General features: G+C 39.6%; 1 protein-coding gene across 4 annotated transcripts in view; it reads left to right on the top strand.

Moving 5' to 3' along the window:
- The window catches only part of CSDE1 (cold shock domain containing E1), a 49,439-nt gene that overhangs the window by 9,346 nt on the left and 24,384 nt on the right, over nucleotides 1–15,709 (top strand). Inside the window, exons 3-14 of one of the 4 annotated variants that reach the window (XM_030561785.1) lie at nucleotides 154–303; nucleotides 2,323–2,521; nucleotides 3,391–3,500; nucleotides 3,874–3,966; nucleotides 4,595–4,692; nucleotides 6,140–6,221; nucleotides 7,381–7,509; nucleotides 7,622–7,747; nucleotides 8,866–9,078; nucleotides 11,603–11,743; nucleotides 12,579–12,737; nucleotides 13,424–13,531. In XM_030561785.1, the coding sequence (XP_030417645.1) occupies nucleotides 163–303; nucleotides 2,323–2,521; nucleotides 3,391–3,500; nucleotides 3,874–3,966; nucleotides 4,595–4,692; nucleotides 6,140–6,221; nucleotides 7,381–7,509; nucleotides 7,622–7,747; nucleotides 8,866–9,078; nucleotides 11,603–11,743; nucleotides 12,579–12,737; nucleotides 13,424–13,531 (1,599 nt within the window). In that variant the 5' untranslated portion in view covers nucleotides 154–162. The remainder of the gene's footprint in view (nucleotides 1–153; nucleotides 304–2,322; nucleotides 2,522–3,390; nucleotides 3,501–3,873; nucleotides 3,967–4,594; nucleotides 4,693–6,139; nucleotides 6,222–7,380; nucleotides 7,510–7,621; nucleotides 7,748–8,865; nucleotides 9,079–11,602; nucleotides 11,744–12,578; nucleotides 12,738–13,423; nucleotides 13,532–15,709) is intronic. The other 3 variants (XM_030561789.1, XM_030561786.1, XM_030561787.1) reach the window with 3 other exon arrangements.

Genomic DNA, 15,709 nt, shown 5'->3' with positions numbered 1-15,709 from the left:
CCTGTGCAAACAACTGAAATGTGGGTTTAATATTTGTGTGAAGTTCTGATTAGTTTAACCTCTTATAGGATATGGACTTGACTAACAGTGACTTGTGTGTTTAAAGTTGTGCTAAATATTGACTAGTTATAATATTGTACTATGTTATCACAGCTGTATGAGATGGAGAACCATTATACTGTGTCATCAGATCCTCTCCCCCCTCCTGCAGCTTCCCCTCCTTCTCTTCTTTTACCTTTCTCTTCATCTTCTACCTCATCTGGGTCTAAAAAGCAGAAGAGGACCCCCCTGTATCAGAGATCTGTAAGTCAGGGCGGTAGTCTATACCTCTGCGTTTTAATAGCATGGCGAGTCTTAGGGGCTAACAACTTTGCACATACATTCTCCCTTTTCAACTTTTCTAATATCAAACCTTTTAACAAGTTAAAGAATCCAATTCTTTCTGAGCCAATTAGAAATCCTAGCTGTTTTTTGTTTTCCTGTATCTGTTTCAGAAACTTTTACCACATGAAAATGTCATTTCTCTTCCTTCCCTCCCACTTTTTTGGTGCTGTGTGTGTAACTGCCACTTGGACCAAGTGCATCCTGTGGGGTTGTATATTATTGACTTTGACTATTTCCTGGTATAAGCTACCCCATCTGCCTTTAATCTTAAACTGTAAAATGAGGGGCTGGGATGGATCATAGAACTAAAACAGCACTTGTGGTCTGTGTTGACACCCTTACATGACACTCCATTTTTAAAAAGCCAATATGTAACAAATATGTTCCAAGTGAAGTCCTGTTGAGAAGCACAAGCTCAGTACCCTCAGCAATAACTTCCAGACTTGAAATCATGTCTCTCTCTCCTCTTATGCCACCACCCAAAGCATTGATGTAGTTTCTCTTTGAGAAAGAATCAGAACCTGACCTTTGCAGGCATTTGATTGCCCTAGGCTTTCTGTCCATCCTACTTAGCAGGAAATCCGTTACTGTTTTGTGGCTTAAGAAATTTACAGCCAGAGTTGTGCTTCCCGCCTCGAGATCAATAACATCACTCTGGCCGGCAAACTCTAATATGCACGGCTTTAACCATAGATTTGAGTACACGAGTGCCTAATTCTCTGTTCTATAGTTAAAAAGTATTGCCATTATACAAGCTATTCTGAAGCCTTTTAACCCTATGAATGTTAACTGGTTTTTAATGTTACTCTGGTGCTGTAACAGATCAGAATATATATATGAGTATCTGAGAACAAAAGGAAAACCCACTATCAGTTTCTTAAACAGATACGTTGGAAACTGCAACAACTGAAAACGTTAAATGTAGTGTCTCAAACTGCATGTTGATGGCACTTTATCTCGAATGGTCTCTGTGAATTGCACAATGTTCATGGTTTCTTGTAATGTTAGGACCTCCTCTTTATAATAGATACTAATTTGGTCTTGTTTTAAAACATAACTAGCACACTTCTGCTTCCAAGTATCAAAGTGTTAAGAATAAGAGATTCTTATGGAGGGCTCCCATGTTGCATATTTATAAATCTAAAGAAATAGTTCTTTTAATGCATTTCAGAATTTTGTATGTCTCTAAAGAGTATTATAGAGAAACATTAAAGGATGGTTGAATTAATCTAACTTTTTTTCCTTCTTCTAACTCCATTATTCAATTAAGTTTTTAAAAGCTCTGCCAGGCTCCAAGCAATATTTAATTACTATTACAATTGGGTTAAACTTTTTCACTGGTTATCTAAAACTTTAACTTTGACAGTCACCAAATGTATGCACAACACAAATAAAATTTGGCTATTTAAAAGCCTTTTAAATATTTATTAGTTCCATGTGGGAAGAATCTTAACGTTGCCTAATTTCCTTAATGACCAGCTTCATCAGTGAAAGGTTATATTTTACCTGGATGCTAATTCTAGTTTAAAGACTGTCAAATGTAAAGCAGTGAATGTAAGAATTCTTCTACTGATGATCTTAATACAGTATTTAATTAAAAAAAAGACAAAATATGTCTGGGTATATTAGAATGAAATCTGACTTGATAAGCAAACTTTATTTTTATGTAGTGATTACAGCATGTTTTTTGTTAAGTCTATTAGTTTTCTAAATTTGAGTATTATCATCTTAAGTTAAATTACTTTGGAGATGTTTTATCATGAATTGTCCAAAATTCTGTTTGCCTGTTGGTCAGTTGTTGCATTTTCATAACATTCAACAAGCTCTTCACTTCATATTTATTATACTTATCATGCACTGGTGTAATATTTTCAGGGGTTGGGAAGATAAACTTTTTGTTTTGGAATAGTTATAGCTTACCTTTCATTTCTTTAATAGATGAGCTTTGATCCAAACCTTCTTCACAACAATGGACACAACGGGTACCCTAATGGTACTTCGGCAGCACTGCGTGAAACTGGGGTTATTGAAAAACTGCTGACCTCGTATGGATTCATTCAGTGTTCAGAACGGCAAGCTAGACTGTTCTTCCACTGTTCACAGTATAATGGCAACCTGCAGGAGCTTAAAGTAGGAGGTAATAAGTCAACCAATAAGATTTTCTGCATTCTAAATTGAGAATTGCAATCTTATACCTTGTAACACAAAGTTCTGATACATCTAACCACCCCTACAAACACATACAGTTACTTCTGACTGGCTAAACTGACAGTTGAATCAGGAATCTCCCAGTAGAAAGGAAAACCAAAGAGAAAATTCTGGGTAATTTAAGGCTTTTGCCTTTTGTCAGTGATTGTTTTATTGCTACCTTTGAGAAGGAGTCATTCTGGGACAAATTTAAGTGGTAGGTATAGGGAAACTATATGTTAGGCAAAAGGCTTTTTTTTTTTTTTTTGTTTTTTTTTATTTCCCCCTGTTCTTGAGTCCATTGGCTGTTATTCCCAGATGTACTCCATTAATTTCAGTGGAGTTGCACTAGGGATGGATTACCTTATTTCAGTAGGGAGACATTATTTCCCCACTATTCTGCTTGATCTGGCAGTAAAGATTAAAACCGAATTTCACAACACATCTATCATGGAACCTGGTGTCATTTGGTATTGAGTCAACTGAAGGTATTAGAATTAGGTTGGAGGTGGCAAGACTTTAAAACACAGCGCTTTTGATCACTAGCAAAAAGGGCAAATAAACTGAATATTATCAGGACAAACTTCCACAAGCAAAATGGCCACCAACAGTAGTTAAAGGAGTTGAGAATTCACTTGTGGTGGTCAGACAGCAGAGTGTAGAGCTGATAATTGTCATTACTTTATGCATGTATTTCTCCTTTCTCTCCCCTTTTTTGTTTTGTCCTCTTGTTCTCTGCTTATTTGTCTTTTTTTTTTTTTAAATGTAAACATAGCGCTTGAGGATCTTATGTTACTATTGTGCTTTTGATTCTTGCAGACGATGTTGAATTTGAAGTATCTTCTGACCGCCGAACTGGAAAACCTATTGCTGTTAAATTGGTGAAGATAAAACCAGAAATTTTACCTGAAGAGCGAATAAATGGACAAGTTAGTTGCTTTGATGTCTTAACTTCTATATGCAAATTTATATCTGTTTTTCTCTAATACAAAAGGACAAATCCCATTTTTGCACGCATAATCTTAGTTGCATAAATTTTTCAATTAAATTGCAAGTGTTTTTTATCTGACTTTGGCAAAAATATGAAGATTCAGTTTGGGCTTTTATTTAACCCCAAACGCTTCTTACAGTCAACAGAAGTACTGTGAGTTTAAAACTTTGCAGCATGGCATCCTCTTGTGGATTACATTTAAAGTGCATCCCTGAGTGTGTAGTAGAGGATATTAAAGTTCAGTTTGTATTGCACAGTGCTGCTCCTGAAATGATTAGCAATGGATATTTTTTTTTTTTTTTGACTGGTAGGTTGTGTGCGCTGTTCCTCACAATTTAGAGAGTAAATCTCCAGCTGCCCCGGGTCAGAGTCCAACAGGGAGTGTATGCTACGAACGTAATGGGGTAAAACTCATGTATTTTACTTAAACTTTTGAGTGACCAACCAGTGTGATCTGTACACAGAAAAAAATTTAAAAAATTGGCACTGTTTTTGAAGTAGACAGTTTAAACTGCAGTTGTCACCCAGTCTTAATTTTTTTCTAAGAACTACAAACACTAATTACCACAAATATAGAAACCTCTGTTGACTTCCATATGTTTTTGACAACTTATTCTGCCATAATAGCTTTGTTAAAGAATTTAATGTAGAACTAAATACTTAGATTCTTATTAGTTATGATTATGATTTAATGTCAGTTAATATTAACAACTAACTGTTCATAAGATCTTTATTTTCTTTGACTTAACTCTTTTGCCCTTTGGAAATCAACTTAAAAGTAATGGCAATACTGTGTACAAACCTTTCAACTCCTCAAGTTGCTGGGTATGGACTCAGCAAAACCACGAGCACCAAGGGACCAAAACGTTCTCGCATGCAACGTTTTCACAATTTCCAACTCTTTCACAAATGTTGAAATGTAACTTGAAATGGAAAATAATTATTAAATTAATTCCACATTGACATTTTATCTTGTTTAAAGCAAGGCTGCATTTTGCAAATAGAGTAATGCTAGTGAACCTTAATTTGCAGGAAGTGTTTTACCTGACTTACACCCCTGAGGATGTTGATGGAAATGTACAGCTGGAAACTGGAGATAAAATAAATTTTGTAATTGATACAAATAAACAGTAAGTTGATACTTCTATTTCCTGATTACGCACCAAATTAACAATGTGGCGTTTCAGAAACGCGAGGCTGGAAGCAACATTGAGAAGTCACGTGCACTGAGGCAAGACCAAGTAAACCTAGACTATCCCTGATGTTTGTTCAAACTGTTTTTAAAAAACCTCCAATGATGAGGATTCCACAACCTCCCTTGGAGAATGCTATTACAGAGCTTAATTACTCTTATAGTTAGTTTTTCATAATACACCTCTACCCCTATATAACACTGTCCTCAGGAGCCAAAAAATCTTACCGCATTATAGATGAAACTGCGGTATATTGAACTTGCTTTGATCCGCCAGAGTGCCCCCCACCCCGAGCACTGCTTTACTGCGTTATATTTGAATTTGTTATATTGGGTCGCATTATACTGGGGTAGAGCTGTATCTCACCTGAATTTTCCTCACTCTAGATTAAACCCGTTACTACTTGTTTGACCTTCAGTTGTTCTCCACGTACACTGATCGCAGTCCTTTTTGAATCAGCTCTTACTGTATATCTGAAGACTTATCAGGTCCTCCTTCAGTCATGTTTTCTCAAAACTACCCATGCCTGGTTTTTTACTTTTCCTCATAGGTCAGGTTCTCTAAACCTTTGATCGCTTTGGTTGCTGTCCTCTGAACTCTTTCCAAACTGTCCGCATGTATCCTGATGTGACACCCAGAACTGGACACATTACTCCAGATGAGGCTTCACCAGTGCTAAGCAGAGTGGGATAATTACCTCGTGCCTTACTTATGACACTCACGTTAATAAATGCCAGAATATTAGCCATTTTTGCAACTGTATCACATGGACTCTGATTTCCCCCTCCCCATAATTTCCAGATTCTTCTCAGCAACACTGTCTAGCCAGTTATTCCCCATTTTGTAGTTTTGCATTTGATTTTTTTCCTTCCTAAATGTAGTACTTAGCTCTGTATGTATATTGTTTTGTCTAGTTAAATTCAGATCAATTCTTCAATTTATCATAGTTAGTGGTTGCACACAAGATTTAGAAATCAAAACTTGTGTACCAGAATTCCTGAAACTGTCTTTTTTTATAGTGTTGGCCAAAGTTGCTATATGTCTGATGTAATTACTTTTAAACTTGATAAAGTATTTAGTTAGTACTGTAAAGATCTATCAAATCTCAAACATAAGTCTAGCATTTCTTGCTTTAGTTCAAAGATCTTAAATTGCAAATGGGTGTATATTTAAAGCAAGAAAAGATTAGCTAATAGACCTATACTTAAAATTTCCAGGTTTTATTTGGTAGAGAGGTCTAGTTAACATGTTCTAGTTTTCTCTACCTTGCCCAGTCAAATAGCAAATAAGAAGGCTGCATTAAATCTGATATGATTATTAAATTTGTCTGTTTAGAGGCACTGCTTATATCTACTTTGTCATCATAATCTACCCTTTTTCCTAGTACTGGTGCTGTAAGTGCTCGCAACATTATGCTATTGAAAAAGAAACAAGCCCGCTGTCAAGGAGTAGTTTGTGCCATGAAGGTAAGCAGAATTTACTCAGCTTTTAAAAAGCTGTTTGAAAGGAGCAATATATGTCTATGCTGTACATAGTAAAGGTTGGGCACAGGGCGCACAAACGCTACAGAACTTGATCCATTAATAGTTTAACACAATTACTCTTCTTGACTATTCCTTTTCTTTAAGATGGCTCTGGTAATGTGTGTTTTCCCATTATGTGTCTTAAGTTTCAAATATCTTTATAAGAGTGGTTCAGTAGCTGTAGGTCAGAGTTTCTCAAATGTGGCCACCAGGGGCTGCTCCTAGGCTGTTATGGGAGGAGGCAGGGAGGTAGCAGCCCCGCCCTTTTGCTCCTAGATGCACTGCTTTGGTGTTAGCTGTTGAGGCTGCCAGCAGTGGTTGGGCCCTGCTCCTGCTGTGGAGACACCTGGGGCACAATGTTGGAGGCCCAGGCAGTTGGTGAGTTCCCCACCTTCTCTGGGATGATGGGGTTCAGGTTTTAGGCTTCAGCCCTGGGGTGGCAGGGCAGAGGGGAGGCAGGCTCTAGCCACAGGGCTTTGGGCTCCAGGCCTGCCTCCCATCACCCACCCCCATTACCCCAGCTCCCGCTGCCTCCACCGACCCTCCCATCCAGGGCTTAATTTAGCCCTGTCAAGCCTGGGAACAAGAGTCTGCTAGCTCAGTGGTTTGAGCATTGGTCTGCTAAACCCAGGGTTGTGAGTTCAATTCCTGAGGGGGCTATTTGGGGGTTGGCCCTGCTTTGAGCAGGGGGTTGGACTAGATGATCTCCTGAGGTCCCTTCCAACACTAATAATCTATGATACATCTATGATACTTTTATGCTTGTTAATATCACTTTTCACAACAGACTTATTAGCTAGCAATAAATAAATTACAATGATTTGGACGTGTATATGCACATATTTAAGTGTGTTAAGAAAAACTATGAGAGCGACCACCAGAAAGAGTTAAAGGCTGCACTCTGAGTCCACCAAAAAATTTGTTCTGAGAAACCCCTACTGTAGATCATCGGGGGGCACACACAGTCTGACATTTTATTTGGCTTTTTCTCATTGCTTGGTTCTATCTGAGAACTTTGCTTTTTATCAGAGTTCAAAGTACAAGCTATTGTCTTGGTGTTTTAGACAGTTGACTATTTGCTAAACATTGTATGTTCCCTTAGGAGGCCTTTGGATTTATTGAAAGGGGCGATGTCGTAAAGGAGATATTCTTCCACTATAGTGAATTTAAAGGTGACTTAGAAGCCTTACAGCCTGGTGATGATGTGGAGTTTACAATCAAAGACAGAAATGTAAGATCAAATCGTGTAAAATTGAAGACAAGATTCAAATATATATAAAAGATGAGTCTGCTAGTAACTTATACCACCTCCATCTTTGTGTTGATTTACTTTCTGTTCGTAGGGTAAAGAAGTTGCAACAGATGTAAGACTACTGCCTCAAGGAACTGTTATTTTTGAAGATATCAGCATTGAACATTTTGATGGGACTGTAACCAAAGTAATCCCAAAAGTACCCAACAAAAATCAGGTAAACCTAAATATTTCTTAGAGGTCTCCTTCTCAACATTTGCATGTCTGAAATAGAAGACAGGTGTTCATTTAGTCCAAATTGTATAGTGCTACTCTTATACTTTAGCACAAATGCTAGAACATGAAGATACTGCTGTAGAGTGGTATGAATGAGGGCTTCTCCAACAGCACCGCTTAAGACTCTGGCATCTTAGTCCCATAATATTATTCAAAGTAAAATTATTACATTATGGCTGTTATGTTACTATATTATCACTGCATGTATCTGCAGTGGCTGCTACCAATGGGGAAAGTTGAAGAACACGTGTTAAGATGACTCCACATATTTATGTGAACGTTAAAAACTATCATCTGAACGTTACAAACTGTTGTGGAAATGTGAACTAAAGAAAGGGGCTGTGATGGGGGAAGAATCCTGCCTTTTAAAAGGATAGAGACAATAGGGGAGAAAGAGCTGCGCTGCTGCTGCTGGGTTAAAAAGTTTGGGAGTTGGGGTTTTTTGTTTTTTTTCTCCTTGAGGATTGTTGTGGGTGATAACCCAGACAACATCCAAGGTCCTAAATGCAGACATCGTTTGATTTGATGTTTGAGAAAAGCTTAATAGATGTAGTATGCTTGGTGCCTCACCTTTCAGAACAGTTTTTGTGTTGCTGTGTCCCTGTTTCTTCAAGAAAGTACTCTCAGTATCTCCGTTTCCTACTATTATCTTGAAGCTAAAAGGACTCCTATATTAGACATACCACCCCATCTGCAGGTCAGAAGACTGAATATAGAAGCAGGTAGACATTCCTATTCAACAAGTGCTTGAAAACATTAATTCTGTTTGGGGGCAACAGCTGAAGTCTTATTAGTTTTTTATGTAGGAGGCAGGCACCATAGGCCACTGAATTGCTGTAAATCTGGGCAGGTCACTTAATATCTGTCTTAGTGTTCCCATATGTAAATCTGCGGTCTGAAGTCCTAAATAGTAACCTACCAATACTTCTGGGAAAACTCAAAGATCAGTTTATAGTCAGTTCAAGTACAACTAAATAATTTCTTACAAGGCTCAGTTTACAGTCTGGAAAGAATGGCTGGTTCATGAAAAATTTCTCTTCCTTTCCACATGGCCACCAGAATGACCCATTGCCTGGACGCATCAAAGTTGACTTTGTGATTCCTAAGGAACTTCCTTTTGGAGACAAAGATACAAAATCCAAGGTGACACTACTGGAAGGTGACCATGTTAGATTCAACATTTCTACAGATCGACGTGACAAATTGGAACGAGCCACCAATATTGAAGTTCTTCACAATACTTTCCAGTTTACTACTGAAGCTAGAGAAATGGCAAGTCTCTTTTTTTTTTTTTTTTTTTTTTTTTTTTTAAATCTGTCTACGTAGGCATGTACTCGGGGAGAGAGGTATGATGGCTTAATCAGGATTGTTTTGGAGGTTTTTTGCTTGAAGTTGATATATTCTAATGCATCTCTTGACATCTTCACTGAAAACTACTCAAGAAATTATTTCCCTTTATTAGTAGTTTACACTGAACATGATACTGTACTGTATTTGCTTTTTCCCTCTACTGCTTCCTGATTATGTATTTGTTTCCAGATGATGTATGTGGTTGACTAGTCCATTCATAATGCTGCAGTTCTACTGTGTTTTTAAATTAAGGCTTCCTGCTTGCTGACTTTTAAATCAATCCATTCGCCCTGAGGTTCAAACTCTGTAAACTGATAACTCCAATTGTTCCTCTCTAAATCCACATAAGGACTTGTTAGCTCTTCAAACTGTGCATGCTCTCTACTTCTAGTCTAAGAATTAAGCATAAAAAATTTCATGTTTGCTTCAATTGACAGTGGAATTCATAGAGCTGTTTTGGATGCAAAGTCTTTAACAGCATACTTGCCAAGGGACAGATTCCTGAAGCTTAAGTTAAAAGCTGTTGCAGGATCTACTTGACGAGTACTACAAAAGGTTCTTCCTAAGGCTTACTGCACATGTGACACCTTTAGTGTAGTGTAATGGAAAACTGGTTAAAAGACTTCATTTTCTTCGCAGGACAGTTTATACACCCTAGTAATTATAGAAGCTCAGACTCTGTGGTGGACAACACCAAAGGATGTGTGCTGAGGGGGGTGCCTTTCATCCCTATAGACAGTTGAAAAAGAACTAACTCTGGTTTTCAGCATAATTTGGGCAAGTTGCTTGGGCCACCATGTAATTCAGCATCTCAAATCCAACCAGACACCATAAAATGTACTAAACTCTAGGTGATCTGCCTTAAAGATCTTTTCTTCTGCTGTAAGTCCTGACATGCATTTTCCATATATTATAGAAGTGAGCAAGGAGGAGCTTGCTCTCGGTATGCATGTTTAAAATGCTACCCAAACAGCTTCTTTTAACTCGGCAAAGACCTGGAACTAATTGACTTATTAAAGAAAAAATATTTGCTGCTAAATAACTCACTCTTATTTTGTTGGTCATATTGTTTGAGTAGCTGGATGGCAACTGGCACTCATGAAAGTATTCACAAATGTTTCATGTTTCCTGAAATTCTCCCCGATCTGGATTACTCACCATTGGCTTATTAGTCTCTTTTCTAGTAACAGAGTAGAAATGATTCCACGTGACCAGTTGCATGCTGTTTATTGCAGAGAGTGGATAGTTGTAATGAACAATTCACAACGTATTCAAGATCTGAACTTAGTCCAAACTATTTGGCAGAAATCAGGGATTACTCACATACAGAAAGACCTAAATTATTTGTGTTCAAATACTGTTTGACCAGCTCAAGCAAAGAAAATACCTTGGGAGCCTAACTAAGCTGAAAATGCAATGTTGAATATGAAGTCTCTCAAAGGTATTGATGTTTGTCTTCAAATTTCTCCTTTGTAAAAACAAGGTATTTTGAGCCCCTACTACGTTAGACAGTGGGGATCTAGTCTCTTGTGGGATATCTTTTTTCTTCTTCCCAGCTACATACTAAACTCCGACTTCGGTTTCTCAGTTTTGTTAGCATCAAACCTTCGGTTCTTCTGCCAGTTCATGCGGAGGTTCTGTCACAGGCAGGTTCTTCACCAACATCAAATATTTCTGGCAGCTGGGATCAAGGCATTAGTCATGAGGTCAGATACTGATTGCTAATGAGAAAATAAACTAATCTTTCTAGGCAGCCATAAATCTTTCACAAGAGAAGCATATGCTTTAAAGCTGAAAATATAATCTTTGGTTTCAGTCAAATGTTCCAGACTTTGCCTGAGTTCTGTTAGGGTCGCTTGGTAGCTGTATCTGCATACAACTGGGGTTGTACTATTAGAGGATTCATGCACATCCTATTAAGTTCGTACACGGACTACTGATCCTTCCTCACTTGAGTCTTAGGACTTCTGTCCATTGCTTGCAGAGCTTAGACAGGTTTTGAGCCTTGAGGTGATGTCTTGGAAATTTGGGATTACTTTTGTCCTTTGGACCACCCTCTGAGTTGTTACTGCTGGTTTCCCACAATGGGATCTATATCAGCAGTTCTGAAAAGGAGAAAGATGCTTCTTCATACTGTAACTCTTCTAGGTGATTGCATATAAAGATCCATACTTACTCATCTCCCTTTTTTCAAATACTTTGAGATGCAAAAGAAACTGGGTTGAACCTGTTTTGCATCTCCTCTTGTCCCTGGGGTTGAGTACTATGATCTACAAGGGAACATGTGCATGTACCAGCAATCATTCTTGTAATGCTCTGGCCATGCACTAAGGATATTATACATCCCACAAGTGCAGCTCTGTTCAGACAGACATCTAAGAACTCTAATTACTTTTCACTGGCTGCAGCAACTGACAAGGTGTCCTGTATCTTTGTGTGTCCCCAGGGTGTGATTGCAGCAATGAGAGATGGCTTTGGTTTCATTAAATGTGTTGACCGGGATGCCCGCATGTTTTTTCACTTCAGTGAAATTCTGGATGGAAACCAGCTCCACATTTCAGATGAAGTAGAGTTTACTGTAGTTCCTGTGAGTGAAATTACTACTATTTAAAATACTAATACAAGTACACCTCTACCCCGATATAACACGGGTTCGCATACAACACAGTAAAGCTCTGACATGCTGCTCTGAGCAGCATGTTACAGGCACGGGGCTAGGCTGGGGCTGAGGGATTTGATAAGGGGCAGAGGGTCTTAGAGGTGGTCAGGGGCTCCCCCCAGGATCTAGGGGGCAGGAGATGTGGGAGGGCACTTTTGGGGGCCCCGCAATCCCAGAGTGGCCAGGGGGATTGGCGGGGGGCAGGAGCAGCCCGCTTGGCTTCTCTAGCCCCAGCCATGTCGTTTGGGGGAGAGGGCTTCGGGGGAAGGGATTACACACCACCACCACCACCACCACTACTGGCAGAGAAAGCAGAGCAGCTTGTCCCCAACCTACTCCACTCCGCCATCTCCCAGCTGCAGAGCTCTACTTCCTGCCGCAGATGAGTACAGGGGGCGTCCTTTCCCCAACCTCCCTGCACTCACCGGTGGTGGGAAGCGGAGTCGGCGGAGTGGAATGGACTGAGGCCAGGCTGCTCTGCTGCTGGTGAGCGCTGGGCGGGGCAGGGGGTTGGATAGGGGTCGGAGCAGTCAGAGGACAGGGGGGCTGGGTAGGGGGTGGGGTCCTGGGGGTTATTAGGGATGGGGGTCTCTAGAGGGGGTGGTCAGGGAACAAGGAAGGGGGAGGTGTGCAAAGCAAGTTTAATATAACGCAGTCTCACCTATAACATGGTGAGATTTTTTTTTTTCTCCCAAGGACCGCATTATATCTGGGTGGAGGTGTATTGTGTTCATTTTGAAGTACTGTGGGTCTTGTTTTCCAGGATATGCTGTCTGCCCAAAGAAATCATGCTATAAGGATTAAGAAGCTTCCTAAGGGCACAGTTTCATTCCACACCCAGTCAGATCACCGCTTTGTGGGCACTATAGAAAAAGAAGCCACTCCTGCCAAAGCCACTAGCCCAAATAAAAGCAAAGAGAAGGTAATGCTGTTTCTCTAGGTGTGCATTAGCTATTTAGTTTTCTGCCTTGAACTGAAGGTACACTTACAAAATGTATTTTACTTAATTTCTGGAAATATTTGCCTGTTTGAGTGACTACTGCATGGCTAACAGTAAAAATCAGCCAAACAGCTGGTATGGTATTTGTCTGAAGCAGAATAATAGAAGTGCAACTTCTGGCTCTCAGAAGAGATGTAGTAGCTGAAAAACATTGTTCCAGTTTTGTGTGGGGATAATTGTCTTAAGAGCCTTGTGGGAAACTTCTCCTCTGTTGGTAGTAGTTTGCCAAGATGCGTGAATTTGCCAAAACATAGCCTAGCAGTAGAGTAGGTATATCCATGCCTCCAAGTATTTAAAATTGCACCATCAGAAGTGACAGTGCTTACTACTTAAGTTTCAGCTAAATGCGTATTTGAAATAGTGGCACACACCCATTTCAGAAACATTGTATAGGTAAACCATGTTTAACTCATAGGAATAGTCCCAAATTTTATGCTATTTTCAGGTTCTGACTTATGTCTACCATTTGGTTACTGCCTGTACCGACTATTGGACAGCTATCTTGTAAAACATATTACATAAATTGCATTTGTATTGACTCAGGCACTTAAAGCATGCATCTGCCAATTAGTCTCTGCTTCATAATGGATCTTGCTATTTTTCTTTAGGAACCTGAAGAGGGAATAATCGCGTATGATGATTGTGGAGAGAAACTGACTGTTCCTTATCAAGCGAAGGATGTGGAAGGATCTACTAACCCTCAGATAGGAGATAAGGCAATATAATTAAGTTCCCAAAATATATATGATCTTGCTGTGAGCTACAGTGTGTGATCTCTTTTGCTTTTCCTAGCTATTGCAGTCAAAGACTAGTTCAGAAAGGAGTGAAGAGTAATGTGTGAACTGTTTTCCTCTTTACTCTTCTGTAATGCATTCCCTTTCCCATTTTGGTATTCAGAACACTTCTTCAACCAGGCCTGGTGAATAGCCTTCCCCCCCACCCTCCCCTGCCAGTTATACAGAAATTTCTGAAGCTCTTGAGGTGTGCTTCATTTAAGAGTTATACATTGCTTTACTGGTACTTATATGGCATCATACATGTAAAGGGTGCTCAAATGGTAAGAGATTGAATTAGTACAAGCTCTTCAGGAACAGTCTAATATGCATGGGACAATTGTCTACATGTTTTCCTGTGAGGACTGTCCAAGAGGAGATGGATGAAAGACGACTTTATGCAAAGTGGATTTGAAGGAGAGGGGGAATGCTTGTTCATGGTGTGTGGGAATCTATTCTTACTGTGAGTGGTAGTATAAAAGGCAGGGACCAATGAAGATCTGGAAGGAAGCCCAGGTACAGAGAGTGCGTGGTCTTCGGATGGCATACTACGAAGATATTGTTTGTTCAAGCTGATAACCCTCTTCCTTCCCACAAGACCTAAACTGAAATGGACAATGTTGTGACACTCGAGCTTCTTGAGCATGGAGACAACTGTAGGACAGAAAGGTGAACTACAGGGAAATCATGCCTTGTATGTGGGTAAGAGAATTGATACAGCATGCTACATGGTTAGCCTGCCTTTAGCAATAGCTGCTTACTGCTCAACTGCTGCTTCAGATGGAGTAAGGGAAGTCCAAAGGGAACCTGTTGAAGTAGATATAAGTGTAATGGGCAAATGTTTGAAGAGCAGTCATCAAGAATTCACTTAAACAGCAAAGGTCCGTAGCACTTAGTGTCAGTGGCTACACTGTGTAGCTTTATTCCAGGTGTCTAAAGGCTTGACAAGGTTATTACTGATTCGATGCAACCAAGTTAATGGACGATTATGTGACTGCCATCAGACCGTGGCCCAGTAATTTCTTCTCCTGAGCTCAAGTCCAGTCTTAAGGGCTGAATGTGTGGGATTTTATCTCTAAGGCAGGCTATATGGTCAAAAAGTGCCGGACAGTGACTTCAGTCTTCTGAAGGCCTGTTCTCACTGGGGTTCTGTTTGTCCCTAGAGGAAGTGTGTGAAGGCGGGACAAGATTGATGATCAATAGATGGCTCAGGCAGGGTGGTATAAGGAGAGTTTTTGGGAATGTTTGACCACTAGGAAGCATTTCTGGACAGAGGACTGTTCTTATGGGATGGACGTTGGCAGAACACCTTTAAACTAGGAGTTCAGGATAGATGATTGGGAGATGCTAATATTGAGAGGAAGGAAAATAAACTCAGATGATACAGTAATGGGGAAAGGAACAGAGGATGGGCAAATGGATAACAGGAAATATGATGACAGTAACAGGTAGGCAATACTGGCAGTAAAATGACTATGTAATTGGGTGGGGAATATGGGTGAGGCCAAGCAGAAACAACAAAGGTGTCTGTACGCCAGTGCAAAGAGCTTGAGTAACAAACGGAGGAACTAGAACTATTAGTTCAGGAATTGAAACCATTTATCATGGGGATAATGGAAACAGGGTGGAATAGTAGTCAGACTAAAATATAGGTATTGAAGGGTATGTGCTAGTCAGAAAAAGACAAAGGCAAGGGTGGTAGAGCAGCACTGTTAATGATGAGGTAGACTAAAGAAATGTAGAAGTGATGGAATGGATAAAATGGAAACTGAGTCAAAATCACTTGAGAGAATGGTAACCAAGGTTCCACTGGCATAGTGCTTGTGCATAACCATTTTAGGGTTAGTATTGGTAAGTCCTGAGGACCTCAGAAATGGTTGTAGAGGACAAACTTGGTTTGAGTGATCATGCATTAATTTAGTTTAAGTGGACAGATAAACAGGAATAGGTCTCCAACTAGGGTCTTTGATTTTGAAAGGGCAAACTTAAAAAAATTAAGAGAATTAGAGAAGTGGAGTTGATTTTGAAAAACTCAAGAATCTGAATGTTGAAGGAGGCTTCAAATTTAGTTTCTGCAACTTAAAAATATCCCAAGCAAGGAGAAGTTCATAGGGATGGATT

The sequence above is a fragment of the Gopherus evgoodei genome, chromosome 4 (genome assembly GCF_007399415.2).
Source record: "Gopherus evgoodei ecotype Sinaloan lineage chromosome 4, rGopEvg1_v1.p, whole genome shotgun sequence".
Classification (NCBI taxonomy): domain Eukaryota; kingdom Metazoa; phylum Chordata; order Testudines; family Testudinidae; genus Gopherus; species Gopherus evgoodei.
The sequence above is the reverse complement of the archived record's forward strand: the minus strand, read 5'-3'. Positions and strand labels throughout refer to the sequence as shown.